Here is a 16159-nt window from a genome sequence, read left to right as displayed (position 1 = left end):
ACTCCCCCGTGTGCCCACGCTGCTCTCTCCCTCTCTCTGTCTCTCTCTCTCTGTCTCTCTCTCTCTCTCTCTCTCTCCCCTCCCCTCCCCCTCTCCCTCCCTCCCTGAAGCTTAACTCAGTCCTGGTTGAAATGGAAGCACGAGAGCTTTTCATTAAGTGAGGGAGATATTTCATGGAGCTTTGGTGTTTTGTTAGTTTTATTTTTGTAATCAGTTGTCTAAAAACAGTCATACTCCTTGATTCATTAATTTCCTTTTTGGGGATTCCATCATTAGGAAATACTCCAAAATATTGAAAAAGGCTAAATCACAACGTGGTTTTTGAAACATTATTTAGACTAGCACAAGATTGGAAGCCATTTTAGTGTCTTAATAATTGGAGATTGGGTAAGCAAATCTTGATGCACTCATTTTATGGACTGTTACACAGCCATTATAATGTTTGTTAGAGAGTCTATGCCACAACGTGGAGAAAGTACTTATGATAAAGTGAAATAAATGCAGGATCCAAAATTATATGTACCCTATTTCATTGCTTTGTAAAAACACATAGAAGGAAGTGAAAGGAATGTTCTGTTGTTAACAATGTTTAAATTGAGCTGTTGGGATTATAAGTGATATATTTTCTTTGTTATAAATATTTGCATGCTATGCTTATGTTACTTGTAAAATAAAGTATAAGTAAGAATAAAAAGGGGCATTGTACCATTGGAGTCAAGGAAAATGTGGTAAAGCAAGTAGTTTCTAGGCATAGTCTTTTTTTTTTGAGACAGGATTTTGCTGTGTAGTCCAGGCTAGCATAGAATTTGCAGTCTTTCTACTTTAGCCTTCTGAGTTCTGGGACTATAGGTGTGCACTACTGTGGCTGGCCATAGGTCTATTCTTATTGTTTCTCATTTTATGGTTAATTGATTTTGTAGATCCCTTATACATTTTCTGACATAATAAACTGGATGTGCTAGTGTGTGTGGTATGGTCCTCTGGAACGAATTTGTGTGTCAGGATGAAATGGAGCTGGCAACAGGTTCTCTCTCCTACTTTGTATTTCACTGTTCACACCCACTTTATAGTCAGTCACCTTTGTAACCTACTAACATGCTCAAGTTATTTATGTAGGAGCACAGTTATATGAAATTGGGACCAATAGTGAGCAAGCCTTTGAATTACTATTGTACAAACATATCTCTGATGCTGACTCTCAATAAGATTTGGAAATGCAAAGGCAGTGTTATGTTTCCTAAAGTAATTTTTCAGCCCTAATCTAGACAAATGTAGAGATAAGAGCAAAGAGTGGGAGCCAACTCTTTCTTTAAGTCTTTTTTAAAGCTACAGCAAGATTAAGAGCAAATGTCAAGTTAATATCATGGATTCGTGGACCTAGAATAGGGGCCTGGAAACATTGATCAGTGAAAATTTATGTTGCTTTCAGATCTACCCATACATTTTTGCCTGAAGAAGAAAGATTTTGCAAGGATCTTCCGTCATACTGATAGCTAAACATTTCCTTCTTGCCTATTTGAATTCTCCCTCTTGTCGTTGTATTTTACTTCCCACAGAACTGGAAAATTGGTGGGAACATTAAGCCAGTTTATAGTCTCTTGAAACCAAGATTAATTCAATTTAATATACATTTATTAGGCATCTTTTATGTATAAGCTGATGATGCTAGATAATATATTATGAGGAAGGGCTTTTGCCCTAAATGTTATAAAACCTGAATTTTGGTGCTGGCTCTGAACCCTTTAAAGCACTGGAATGGTTATCTTATAGAAAGAAAGGGTTGGACAACCAAGTCATCTCCCGAGTCTTTCTAGTTCAGGCCTTTGATGAATAAGGACAAAAGACTGAGTTGTAAATAAAGGTTTCAAAAAAACCAGCTTTACTTCATATCATTGCTACAGCCTTCTAAAGAAAGGCTACTTAGAAATTTTAGTTATAACAATTGCTAACTTTTATTGCACCTTTACTATTTGCCAGGTTTGTGGTTAGCACTTAATCTTCATAACTATTCTATGAGGTATGAGTACCATTACTGCTAATTTCTAGATGATGAAATTGAGACTAAGGAGGTCAAGAGACATGTCTGAAGTCAGTCAGTAAGCCATAGAACTAGAATTTGTACTCGTGCAGTATGACTCTAAGCTTCTTAACCATGACACTTATACTGCTTAGCCATTATCTATCAAATGTTTAGGGATAACCTACAAAAAGACTATTGTTTTTTACTTCCCTAAGGAAGTGATTTGTATCCTGGGTTGAAAAATTGTCAGGAAAGGAATTTTCTAGGACACTTCATTCTGCAACTTAAGAGGGCGTGAGAATTCACTGGGGCTTCTCACTTTCTGTGAGAGGGTTTGTGTGTATGTTCACGTGCATGCATGCCTGCACACACACAGTGTGTGTGTGTGTGTGTGTGTGTGTTTGTGTGTATGTGTTCATGTTCACAAATACATGGACACAGTTACAGGGAAACTTTGAACTGGCTCCTTTCCATTTAGCTAGGAATAAAATTGTATGAAACAAGTTGACCAAGATTTAATGGAGAAACAATTTTTCTGGGCTTAGATTCTTCATGCTGTTTGGTGGAATGAGGTGTGGCAGAGAATGGGAAGAGGAGGTGGCAGAAAGGATAGGAAGGAAATCTTATAGGCATATTACAAAAGTTATTTGAAGGTTGGAAATTTGGTTTGTCCTAGGTACCTTGTAATGTTGATTTTTGAGGACTTGGCTTGGGAAACAAACATCTGGTCTCTCACTAAATGTGTTTTTGGCTCAGTGTCCCAGGTATACTGGGAGAGGCCAATGACTGCAAGTGGATATGAGTGAATTTAACTTGGCTTTGCTACCCTGTTGTTACAGAAGAGCTGAATATAGATTCACATTGCACTTTTAAAGACAGAAGTACACATTGATGTGTCTATGTATCTAGACATAGACTTTGGGATACTAACAATTATTTAAGTGAATTTGCCTTATAAATGATATAATCATTATATATAAAAAGCTTTACCTGCAGTAAATATCTATATTTCAAACTCTATTACTGGCCATATTTCTTTTTTACTTTGAGCCCTAAATACTTCTCATTTGTTTGCTATTATTTTAGTAAACTACTTACTTATACAAATTAAAGATTTATTCAGATCCAAGCTGGAAACGAGAAAAAAAAATTAAAACAGAAGTACAGCTATCCTTTCTTCTTCTATCAGATACCCTGAGGGGCAGTCTTTATGTCCAGGAGAAACAAGGTTATTTTATTAATTTAAGGTGATGTCATATCCCTTATAGTGACATGATTAAAGCTGTAGGTGGGATTAAAAGTTGCAAAATTCATACTATTTTACTTTCTGTGCCTGAGACAATAATCGTTTTCTTTCCTTTCTCTAATAAGTAAATGAAGTTGTGTTTTCTTTCTTAGGTGATTTGTGACATATAAGAGCATAAATTCTTTATGAAAAGCAGTAAGCTGGAGAGGACGCTGCAATGTTATTTTCTTGTGCTGATTTCTTTTCCTGTTAAACAAAACCCAAAAATGTCTGGAGTGTGTGTGTGTGTGGGAACAATCTGTGTCCAGTTAACATAAAGTGATTTAGGTCTTGAAAAGGATGTGGAGGACAGAGAGGACAAAATTAAAGGAATAGTAAGACTTTGGACAAGAAAGCATTTCCCAATGAGGAGCCGGTTGTCACAAGAAGAAAGTTACATTTGGCATGAAGAATTTAAGTAGTTCTCAGAAAGAATTGTATGGTGGTTTCTCTCCAAGGGCTCAAGTTTAAAAGATTTGTACTGTTTTTGGTGTTTTTGTTAAAAAAAAAAAGACAAATGTTTTGCTCAGAATTGGACAATAGAAACACAGTGGTTATTTATATTGCTCTGTTAACAGTCCTGCTTTGATTCCAATTAAAAATTGTTCTGCTTTGACTTTAGAGGTAGACACCCTAAAATAATTACTTAGATTAAAAATGATTTTTCCTTCGATCCTGACGATATTGGGCCAAAACAAGATGGAAAGACAAATTTCCATGTTTGTTTACCTTATGTCTGCTCACTTTATCTTTGGCAACATTTGTAAGGAAATCATGTTAAATTCATCATTGTGTGGTTTTGTGATTTTAAAAAAGTCTTGAACATTTTGGGCTTGTCTCCAGAACACAGAGATGTTTGCTCCTCAGATGGAGACTTTGGTGCCAACTAAAGCTGTTGCTCTAAGTGAGATGAATAAGTAATGGCTACATCAGAAGTGGTTCACGTACATCTCACCTATACTAACTTACAAGTTTTGCACCCATTTGATCGCACCTAGAGAGCTTTTCAGAGGTCAAAGCAGAAATTATAAATGGGGACTACCTCAAATACGTATCTTTGGGGCTTTTGTAGCTCATCTAACTTATGTGAGTCTAGTAGATTCCTTTTGCTGAAATTGTGGGGCAAGAGAAGTGTTGAGAAAGCAAGTAGAAGCATCTTGTTTTTGGAGAAGGGTTGCAGTTCAGGGTTTGGAAGCATAGTCAACTTTGCTACGCCACTAAGAATAGGTGAACCATCAATCAGGTGATCAGATAGTAAGCTCCATGAAAGCAGAAACTATATTTTGTGTGTCTGTATTCCTCATTGTGCCTAGCATGAGGCTGGCAAAACTGGAATTTTCAATATGTAAAAAACACTAAAGGAGTTTGCTGAAAAGTTTTGTTTTACTTGCCCATCTGAGACCAAGGCAGTCAAAGCAGGAACTTGTCTCACAACTGCATTCCCTGCTGGGAGTTAGGGCAGTGAACCTGATGAACAATGTACATTTACAATGTAAAGGTTGTACCCTAGTATGACAGCAGTTACGGCTTTTGACATCACCCAGTATTCCAACTAGGATAGCTTTCTAGGGCTGTGAACTTAGAAAAGAGCAATTCTTTCCAGTGCCAGACCTGAGCATTTCCACCACCTGGAGACTGGCATGAACTCCTGAACCCAGCTCCTGGACAGTGAGGTTTCTTTTCTGTTGTAGTAGAGATAGATTTTGCCACTCATTTAAAAGCCAGGCAAGTTGGGAGGACAAGTAATCTCCTTGGAAGGAGTGGTTCAGTTAACTGCTGGCTGTTGGTGGCAATATAGAAACAACGTTTTTATTTCTCCCTCCCTCCCCCTCCTGAACATTTCAGAGTGACCACTGGTTGGACTCTTGGCGGCGCTTACCCTGAACCTGAGTGTTAGGGGAGAGGGAATCTGCCACTGCGGTTTCTGGAGCTGCTCATAAGCAAGATTTCCCTATCCTGATCAAGGCTTTAAGCCTAAAAGAAAGCAGAAATAGGTACGGACTATTGGTGTGTACGTGTGTGTCTCTGTGTGTGTATGTGTGTGTGTGTGTGTGTGCCTATATGTGTGTGCTGGGTGGGGTGTGCGTGGCATGGGAGGGGGTGGCACTCTTTTCTGGGCCTGGTGCAACTCAATATCTGCATTTTCTGCCTTGTACAGGGGGTTTGGAAATGAACTACAAACATTATTGTTTTTATTTTTTGTGTGTGTGATAAGAAAAGTAGTTCAGTAGTCTTCTCTTCAGTTTCATGCACCAAACAACTTATATGTTGTGATTGTAAGCCTGGGAGAACCCCACTTTGACCTTTCAAATGAAGGAATCCCAGAGGATAACTAGGAGGCTGGGCAAGGAGACTAGAAGGCAAGCTGCTCAGCTTTTTGGTGGTTGGCATGCATTTTCCAAAATAGAATTATGAATGGGATTTAAAAAGCTTTTCTGGAGAATTAGCTGTGGGTTAAAACTGCTGAACAGAATGGGAAACTAGGTAGTGATAGTCATCAAGAAACGAGAAAGGAAGAAAGGTGACTATCTACATCTGCCACACACATATTCTCAGTCATTCACTAAGGAAGGGATCTCGTTTCCAGAAAGATTAGAGACAGCTTAATATAGAAGTGAAGACCTGGGAGCCAGAAATCCAGACTTTTCATTAAGAAATGTAGGGCCAGTTAGGTTGACATTTATTGTGACTTTTTGTGTGACATTATGTCCATTCTTACTAGTAACATAACATATTCAGAGCAAAAGTTTCATTATTTCACTTTGGTGTATAATTGCAGTACTTACCGTGACAGATTCTCTCCAATGCACTTTAAAGTTTCTAATAAGAGGGAAAGGCATGTGTGTCACCCACCACTCACTTTTTAGAAGAGAAAATAGAAGTCAAGGAAAGATGAAATCATTTGTTTCAGTTACCCTATAAACCAATATATTAGAATGTGAATCTTAACTTTGTTATCTGTCTTACTCAGCCCACATTACTTCCTGAGAAGAATTGGTGGTGGTAGTGGGGGATATGATATCATACCCTTTCCAGAAAGATTTCCAAATGTTGTCAGAGGTTCACTTCAAATGAAAGAGGCACTTCCCCTTTAAGCTCCTCTTACCCAGCAGCAGCAACAACAGCAATAATAGCAAATCTCAGTGACTCCCTGGATGGCTGAAAGAGAAACTTTGTCAGTGATAATTGTCCCAAGGCATTCTCTGACTAAGCCACAGAGCATCCAAAATGCACAATACTAAAAAGGATTTTTTTAAAAAAAGATATATTTCATAGTGGAATGAGATTTGAGAAAATGATTTGCATCAATTTAAGGATCAGTTCTCTCTGGTCAAGGTCTCTTCATCTTTTATTTATTTTAGTCTTTATTTATCATTTTATAGCTCCCATCGCATGCTGAACTGCTTTACAAATCCTGTCTTTGGGATAACTCTCCCCACTGTCCGTCCCTTCCTCCACAGCCATAAGACTTGGATTTTTTTATTTAAATACATTACAGAGAGATGAACCACGTGAGTAAGGACCTTGGAAAATTGCCCACCCTGATTACTCTACTTAACTGCCCTAGATTTCCTCAATCCTCCTAGGAATTAAGTCAAGATTGAATATATAACTCATACTAAAAGGGACAGAGGAAATAGAGTTCTTATCCCTCTATATTCCTCATCATATTGGTGCTAAAGCCAGGAATTCCAACAGTTGATCTGTTATTTCTAGATTCAACTCTCTACTTTGTTTCTGCAATGGAATCCTTGCCCCCAAATACCCATTTTCTTACCCCTTTAGAGGACTGATTTATCCATCAACTGGGTGTTAAGCTTCCTGTTTCCCCTTCCCAGGTCAAGGGCAGCCCAAGTGCCCAATTTCTCTCTCTCTTCACAAGGCACCACCTGCGATAGAGATGAGAAATTCTGAAGAACAGCCAAGTGGAGGGACTACAGTTTTGCAGCGTCTGCTACAAGAGCAGCTTCGCTATGGCAATCCTAGTGAGAATCGCAGTCTGCTTGCCATCCACCAGCAAGCCACAGGGAATGGCCCTCCTTTCCCCACTGGCAGTGGGAACCCAGGCCCTCAGAATGATGTGTTGAGTCCCCAAGACCACCATCAACAGCTGGTAGCACACCCTGCTCGCCAGGAACCCCAGGGCCAGGAAATCCAATCAGAAAACATCATCATGGAGAAGCAGCTATCTCCCCGAGTACAGAATAATGAGGAACTTCCGACCTATGAAGAAGCCAAGGTCCAGTCCCAATATTTTCGGGGCCAACAGCATGCCAGTGTTGGAGCTGCCTTCTATGTCACTGGTGTCACCAACCAGAAGATGAGGACTGAGGGACGCCCATCAGTTCAGAGGCTTAATCCTGGGAAGATGCACCAGGATGAAGGACTCAGAGACCTTAAACAAGGGCATGTCCGCTCCTTGAGTGAACGATTGATGCAAATGTCACTAGCCACCAGTGGAGTTAAGGCCCATCCACCTGTTACCAGTGCTCCCCTCTCCCCACCACAACCTAATGACCTCTACAAGAATCCCACAAGTTCCAGTGAATTCTACAAGGCCCAAGGGCCAGCTCCCAACCAGCATAGCCTGAAGGGCATGGAACACCGAGGCCCCCCACCAGAGTATCCCTTCAAGGGCATGCCACCCCAATCTGTAGTGTGCAAGCCCCAAGAGCCAGGGCACTTCTATAGTGAGCATCGCCTGAACCAGCCAGGGAGAACAGAGGGGCAACTGATGAGGTATCAGCATCCCCCTGAGTATGGAGCAGCCAGGTAAGAGCGTTGCCTTTCTGTCATTTCCTGATCTCATCCCCAACCATACTCTTCTGCTACGTGTTGGGAATCTTAAGGGAAGGAATGGGCAGGTGTTTGGTTTAACAAATTCTGTAGTGCATATTCCCTATTAGATGAGTAAATTGTCTGTCAACCTGAATTTCTCACCTCCTCAGCCATAATTAGCACTGTATTAATGGTCCCTTGACTTTACAGGATGGGCCTGCCCAAGGGGATGAAGAGGAACAAAATCTTGCTTTTAGTTAGCTATTTGTTTTTCTGTCTCCTAGGGTACTGAAAGAAGGGTCCATCTTCCTCTTCTTGTGAGTTATTAGGCCTTTTCTTAAGAAGCATAGACAAATGGTCTTGGACTTTTATTAGTCTGCAACATCCTATCACTTTCATGCATTGTCCTCCATAAAACTATCATTACTTATATGTGCCAACAGATCTATTTCCTGTTAGCTGTGCTTTTTCTGTAGAATTATTGTGATTCTCTTGGACATTAAAGAAATCGCCAGATATTATGGTAGAGAGAACTACATACATGTACATGTTCACAATGTTGTACTTGCCTTGTACTTCCTTACAGTTCATGAAGATTGATCTGCTTTGACTTTCTACTTCAGAGAATTTGTTAGTTGCCTGTTGTTTCTAAACATGTAAGAATATCATGTAGAAGTCTTGTTCAGATGATAAAATATACAAAGAAAAATATTCCTATGAATTGCATTTTTTATATTCAGTTCTTCCTACTATACCTCTTAAATATTCCAAATACTCTTCCCCTGTTGCTCTATTCACATACTTTATGAATCTGTGATTCTGTTCAGTACCTGAATTATTAGACTTTAGGGCTGTGTTGCTGATTGGTAGTATTTCATGCTGTGGAGCAAGGGAAATTTGAGACCATAAGCAGCGATGATGATAGTTATGACTGATATTCCTGTTTTGTGCCCATGGACGATGATGGGTGACCACAGGATTTGTAGTCCTTAGCTCTAGGCTAGCTTTCTTCCATAGGTAGTCCACAGACTAGGTCTGTGATTCCTTTGGTCTCTTTGATGATCCTCTTTGCCTCCTTTCCTCTCCTCAATTATTTGGGAAGGAACAGTTTCTAGGTGATATGGTGATCTGGTGACTTAGGAGAGAAGACATTTAAGGAGTGGAGTAGGGTGAAGAAAAAAGAAAGAACCTGGCATTTCCTGGTATTTAATTTTCCCTCATCCAGGTCCTTTTCTTTCTTTCTTTCTTTTTAAACTAGAGGCTCACTTGGGCTCCACCCCTAACTTTTGGGGGTTTAGAATTTTTGCCCCTTTATCCCCCATTGGTTTCCTAACTCTTTTCTACCTCCTCTGCAGCTTTCAAAGGAGAGGAGCCTAAATTCTGATATTTGTCTTAAGAACAGGAAATGGGGTGAAGACAGGGCCATTCAGCTTTAAACCAGAGTAAGAATCCAGTTCCCATCTGCTCAATGAGGACCCAGGGAAGGGCTGCTCTGTTGGACATCACAGCTTAGTGGAAATCCATTCAAGCCAGCAAATGTGAATGGAGCCTGGGGGAGGGTTGATTTGCTCTTCCTATCAGTATGGAAAAGTATGTGGAACTCCCTTATGTGGAAGGGCTGATGGCTTCTTTGTGGGAGGGGAGTGTATTGGTTTAGGCGTGGAGTAGAAGCCAAAGCCCCGCTCAGCACATGGCCCGCCTTCCCAGGAAAGCTATTTTCAGAACTCATTCACCAGTATTGTTTGTGATCTGAAATGACTCCCACAGTGTTTGAAGCTGGATAGAAAAGCCCTTTGATCTGCCTAAATAAATAATAAAGAGACAAAGAGGGGTTTTTTCCCTTTCCATACTGATTAAACCACCAGAGAAATTCAGTTGCATGTATTTTACAGGAGAATGTATGTATATTTTTCTCCTCCTAAATTATTTGTAGATCTAGCCCTGTTTTTGCAACTGAACCCATGCTGACCTGCCTTCTTTCCTTCTTTCCATTTTTTTTCTTTTTCTTTCTTTTCTCTCTGTCTGTGTGTGTCTCTCTCTGTCTTGTCTCTCTGTCCCTTTCTGGTGCTGAGTATAGAACCTAGGGCCTTGAGTATGTCAGCAGTGCTCTATTGTTGGCTACATCCCATCTCCGGCCCCTCTCAAGCAGTAGTATTTTAACACAGGGGTGTTCTCTAGCAATTATTTCTCTGTGGGAACGGAATACAGTGATTGATGTGCTGGACTGATATGTCCTAAATTGGAGGAAGAAGTTTGGGTCTGCATTAGGCAAATTCTAACTGAGCTTCTGCGGGCCCCAGTGTGAGGAAGTGGCACCTATTGACTTTCTTGGCAAGAGAAGGTAGTTGAACAGCTTTGCTGAAGTGTACTGCTTTTAGGTGGTGACACATTTTCTTTCATTTATTTCCTTTAAGTAGCTAGCTGTATGGTTTGTGGGTACATTTTCAAGTAACTGCTGCTAGTACTAAACAATTGGAAGACTAATTTCTTACTTCTTAAACCACAAATTACAGATCAGGATGCAAAATAAGCTTTTTGAACATATTGCTGTCTAAAATAACAACAACAACAACAACCTTTGTTTGCCTTTAGAGGGGCAGTGAAATGCTGGAGATTTGCTATTAAAATGAACAAAATGTTATAAACAATTATTTGATTACTTCATCTTCCCTATGTTCTCCTCCCTACTTAAAAAATAAATATCTTGTATGCCCAGAACTCCAGGTGGGAAACAAGGCCAAGACATCTGAAGAATTTTAAAATTTCTGAATCTTTGTCTTTCTAAATGCTGAGCCTTTCTTCATCCGGGGTTTATACATTTATAACTGCTTTTAAAAATTAAATCATTTCTGTTTATAAAGAAGCCAGCTCCTTTCAGTTATTGAAATCTTGCCAAGATTTGAGGTTTCTTGAAATCCTTGTTGAGTGGAAACTCAGGGTGACCCGACTTTCTAGTTCAGAGCAGAGCTGGTTGTGAAAGAGGAACCATCCAGAATTCACAGCCAGCTCCAGGATTCACAGATGCACCATACCAGATCCTGGGAGAGGCACAGTTCTGGTGGTGAGGATAACCTGGGCTCCAGGCTGTTGGTGGCACTTCCTTTGATATGAGTGTGCATAAATGGGCTTGTACATGTGTGGGCAGGTGTGTGCATGTGTGCTTATGTGTGTGTAGGTGTGTGTGGGTGTGAGAGCTGAGGAATGTAGGGACTCCCACTCACAAATGTGGCAGAATGAAAGATGCTGTGGCAGCTGGGTACAGTGGCTTTCTTTTAGTGTCCTCACACACTGTTTGGGAGGCCCCCTGCATACTCCCCTACTCTGTTGGCTTTGGGGAGGACTGGATTTGAGTCAGTAGCCTCTGTCCTGTATGGCCATGCTTTCTCCTTTTATGCAGAGCACCAGTGGCCCAGGTAGTCTTCAGAAGGATCAGAATGAAGGGAGGGAAGTGGCAGGGAAACAGGCCAGGTCTTCCATGGGATCATGTGATTATATTGTCTGTGGGTGGCTTATTGTTACTGGTTAATGTGTCAGTGAGGAATGATTCCAGCCCCTGTTGGGTCTGGAGGGACCTGGACAGTATGCTGCTCATGTGACTGCTGCTATAATTATTATTATTAACTTTACTCTTGTAGTTATTAGTATTTAATTTTGAGTGTGATTTTGCTTCCTGTGTCATTGCCCATAGTTCTCCTCCATCCATCTTTCCTTTTTCTTAGGGGAAACTTCATCTGAGTGTTAATAGTGTCCTGCTTTTTGGTGGTAGGTGGATGTTGGAGTCCAAATGGAACTCCCTTGCTAGGGGGCTTTCTCTCCTTTTGCAACTGTCCAAGGCTTTGTTTATTTGCAAAGCTGCCAGTAACGGACTGCCTTGGTTTTCCAACATGATGCACTGAGATCTGTTTCCTTTGCCAGTCTGGGGAACCGAGGGGTAGCTGCCTCCTTACTGCTTATCTTCATTTTGGGCTTAACTGACAGCAGAGACCTCTTTCCAATCTCTTCCTTCTTGACGCTCCAGACCAGGAGGGAGGCCAATAGTCTGGCCTCTTTTAGAGAAAGGCCTGGTTCGCTTGATGGGAGAAGCCCAGTTTGAACTGGGTCTTCAGTGTTTAGAAGGAAACACTCCCTAGGCCCTGGGCTTTCAAATCCTGGGAATTAGGATAAAATTTGATATAGTGATTGTTTTCCCTTAAATTTTGAAAGCTTGATCGGAAAACATGAAATTTAAGCTCCTCTTTTCTGCCCAAGGAATATAAAATCCCCAGCAACTCCCAAGACATTATATTTTTTTAATTGAGTTTATGGGTACTTTTTAGGTATACAGTACAGTTACATTCATCATTGGGATCTTGTACCATTACATGACAGGTCTTGGTTCTCATTTTTTCCCTCAAGACATTATATTTGAGTTTTAGAGACACATAGGAAGGATAATAGCTCTTACTCAAAGGGAAGAGAAAGCACATGCTCCATTTTACCTATAAGGAAACTGAAGGTTCATAGAATGGAAAATGGGAATTATTTACCAAATAAGTTTATAAACAGTTCCCAGGCTTTTGACGCAGTGCGTCTTTTGAGCTCTTGGAAAGAAAGAATGTGTATAACATGTACCATGTCAGTTCTTCTGTGCCCAAGTAGTTTGTGTGCCCACTTCTGTATTCAGTAATAATATAGAGACATATATATGAAACTAGAAGAATGTGTGTACACCAGAGATGTACACAGGCCTGAGGGATAGACCAAGTTTGAACAGGTTTGGGGGCCAATGATCATCTATTTTATTGGGTATCCTGAAATTTAATGTAGTGATTTTTTTTCATTTAACAACTGTTTGGACTGAAGACTGACGTGGACTTTTCAGACTTACAACCCACTGCGCAGACTAATAGCCAATATTAATTTTTTTTCTTTGTTTTTCAGCTTTAATTGAGTTTATTGGTACATTTTAGGGATACAGTACAGTTACATCCATCTTTATTTTTTTTGTACAGTTCCGTGCATTTTGTTTACAGAGCCCCAATGTCTTTTTGTATGGCATACCTTATTTATATAGTACTGTAATTTTTGCTGATTATACTGTAGAGTACAGTACTGTAGTTTTATGTTCTGTTATACATTACAGTACTACATGTAAGAGTTATGCAAATAAAAGCAAGGTCATCAAATTGTAGTTTCCTTTGCTCCTTTCTTTGATCTGAATATTATCATGTACATACTATATACAAATCCTCATTTAGTGAGCAATTCATTTAACAACCTTTTGGTCTTTAAACAAGGAGCACAAGTGTTTGTAATGCTTTTTCAAGCTTTAAAAAGCCATTAAACTGAGGAGCTTTGGTAGGGACAATAATGATATCTGGAATGTTGGGAGAGGCATGTGCTTTAGCATCTGGAATGCCAGTTAAAAGTTAATTGCTTCTGGTGATTTGTCCCAGTTCTGCCATGAAAATTATGCAAAGTAGCACAAAGGGTATCCCATAGGTAACATGATAACAAGGCCAGCCTATCTCATTGGGAGATAGATAAGAGATTGTAATTCTTATTGAGCTAAAAATGTGAAGATCCCAGTATTTTGCAATTCATTTGCAACCTCAAGAAAGAAACAGGTTCTTGCAGGTTAATTAATTTGAAAGGTTACATAGGTAGTAAGTAGTACAAATGTTATCCAAACTCTCCCTGTTGGGGTCTAAATCCCATACTCTTAGCCATCTGCCCTCCCCACATTGAGAAATATCAAGTAGGACAAGTATCCGCAGGTTTTGGGAGCATATTAGGTCAGTTGGGCATGGACTGAGGGGAGGGTGAACAAGCTTTTTGTCTTCATTGTGCACTGACAGATATTCTTCCTGATATGGTAGTGGTGATAGTGGAAAGTGATCCTTCCACATACTGTTTCCCTTACTGGCTAATAGGCACCATGTACAAGTTATTTATACCCAGATATTAGTATTTAGTTGTAATTAGATACTAAAGAAGGGAGAGTCATACTAAAGTACCAGGGGCCAGGGATTTAGCTCAGTGGTGCCACCACCTGCCTCGCAAGCACAAGGTCCTGAGTTTGATCCCCAGTGCCAAAACAAAACAAAACAAAGCAACAACAACAAAAAACCAACCAGAGTTCTCCTTTTGGAACTTTCTATAAGCACTATGCACAGAAAGCCGTGCATTAACTTCCTCTAGTACCCAGCAAATAACTTCCCTTCTTTGAGCCTTAATTTCTCCTTGCAATGATAGAGTTTGATGACATAATTTCTTTAAGGCTTTTCCAGTCATTACATTTGTCATGCACTACATCAAAGTAGGATAATATTGTTGCCCATACCAATTTCTTGTATTACCAGTAATGGGCACCATTAAATCATCATAACTACAATGAATAGTAATTATTTTGTGGGTTTTGTTCTGGTAGTACTGGGAGTTGAACCCAGAGAATACTGGATTCTACATGCCCAGCGATTTTATTTTATTTTATTTTATTTTGAGATACAGTCTTACAAAGTTGCCAGGCTAGCCTTGAACTTCCAGTCCTCCTGCCTCAGCCTCCTTAGTATATTTGGTATAGTTAATGCTTTTTTTCTTTTTTTTTTCTGGTACTGGGGATTAAACTCAGGACCTTGCACTTGCAAAGCAGGTGGTGGCACCACTGAGCTAAATCCCCAGCCCTATTTAATGTTTTTAAATGAATATATGAATTCTCAAAGGCAGTTGCAGATAGGAAGGTAAAGACAGTTTTGATAGCTTTTTGCCCCTCCCGATAAATGAAACATATATTTTAAATTTGAAATCTTTCTTTGATCAAACACATACATAATGTTATTTCCAACATTAGGTTTGGTTTAAGATAATAATATGAAAATTACCTTATAGAAGAATTGCTTGAAATACTTAGACTTGAGCAGTGAATATAGATCCATATATCCTTTGGATTTTCTTTTGGTTTGGAAATCATCTGGTTTGAACCTCCATGGAATCACACCTCTGTCTGTCAGGCAGAATCGTGGGAGGTTGGGCCAGGAAAGAACTGTAGAGATCTTTGCAGGGTTCTCGTAGTCTATCTCTGCCTGCTCATTTGGCAGGTGTCCTAGAGGTACCAGAAGCCTGCATGTGTCACTTACTTGTTCTGCAGTACATCAGGAGAGAATTTAACCAGAGTCTGCCCTTCATGTTTTCCAGGCCAACGCAGGACATCTCATTGCCATTGTCAGCCAGGAGCTCACAACCTCACAGCCCTACTTCTTCCCTGACGTCGGGGGGTTCCTTGCCCTTGCTGCAGTCTCCACCGTTTACTAGATTGTCTCCTGCCCAGCATCCCTTAGTCCCAAACCAGGGAGACCACTCAGCTCACCTACCTAGGCCCCAGCAGCATTTTCTACCTAATCAGGCTCACCAGGGGGATCATTACCGCCTCTCTCAACCAGGCCTGAGTCAGCAGCAACAGCAGCAGCAACAGCAGCATCACCACCACCACCAGCAGCAGCAGCAGCCAGGAGAAGCCTATTCAGCTATGCCTCGGACCCAGCAGTCTGCTTCTTACCAGCCAATGGCAGCTGACCCTTTTGCTATTGTCTCCAGAGCCCAGCAGATGGTTGAGATCCTCTCAGATGAGAACCGAAATCTGCGTCAGGAGTTGGAAGGATGCTATGAGAAGGTGGCAAGACTACAGAAGGTGAGCCTCTCAGAGGACATTAGGGCCTCCTTAAAATATTAATATCCACATAAAAGTTTCCAGTTGTCAGTTGGTTGCATTACATACAGTCATGTCCTTAGGGCTTCTCTGCCTGAGGGCTGCATATGGTTAAAACTTTGAGAAAAAATCTTCTGCTTGTTTTTCTAGGAGCAGTCACAATTTTGCATTTATACTAAGAGAAAAGTTACTAGTTTTCCAGTTACCATAGTTCTTTTTTTTTCCTTTTTGTTGAATTTATTGGTTACCATAGTTCTTAAGAAAACATAATTGATTGTTCTAGAAGTCCAAAAGGAGCAGGAATGACACTTCATAAGGTTAAGAATACTGGTGATTCCTGTGTCATTGAAGAACCTGCCAGCATTTGAAGGCCTTTTGTCTTGATTATGTT

The 16159-nt window shown here is 40.3% G+C and overlaps 1 protein-coding gene across 8 annotated transcripts in view; it reads left to right on the top strand.

The window, feature by feature from the left end:
* Amot (angiomotin) overlaps positions 1 to 16159 on the top strand; it is a 76233-nt gene that overhangs the window by 10876 nt on the left and 49198 nt on the right. For 4 of the 8 annotated variants that reach the window (XM_033760312.1, XM_010603096.2, XM_010603095.2 and 1 more), the window contains 3 exons: positions 5151 to 5299; positions 7145 to 8078; positions 15258 to 15750. In XM_033760312.1, coding sequence (XP_033616203.1) covers positions 7207 to 8078; positions 15258 to 15750 — 1365 coding nt within the window. In that variant the 5' untranslated portion in view covers positions 5151 to 5299; positions 7145 to 7206. Of the gene's footprint in view, positions 1 to 5150; positions 5300 to 6688; positions 6818 to 7144; positions 8079 to 15257; positions 15751 to 16159 lie in introns of those variants that run through there. The other 4 variants (XM_033760311.1, XM_033760313.1, XM_010603099.3 and 1 more) reach the window with 4 other exon arrangements.

The sequence above is a fragment of the Fukomys damarensis genome, unplaced genomic scaffold (genome assembly GCF_012274545.1).
Source record: "Fukomys damarensis isolate Sample0158 unplaced genomic scaffold, DMR_v1.0_HiC HiC_scaffold_39, whole genome shotgun sequence".
NCBI classification, from domain to species: Eukaryota; Metazoa; Chordata; class Mammalia; order Rodentia; family Bathyergidae; genus Fukomys; species Fukomys damarensis.
This window is presented reverse-complemented; position numbering and strand designations above follow the sequence as displayed.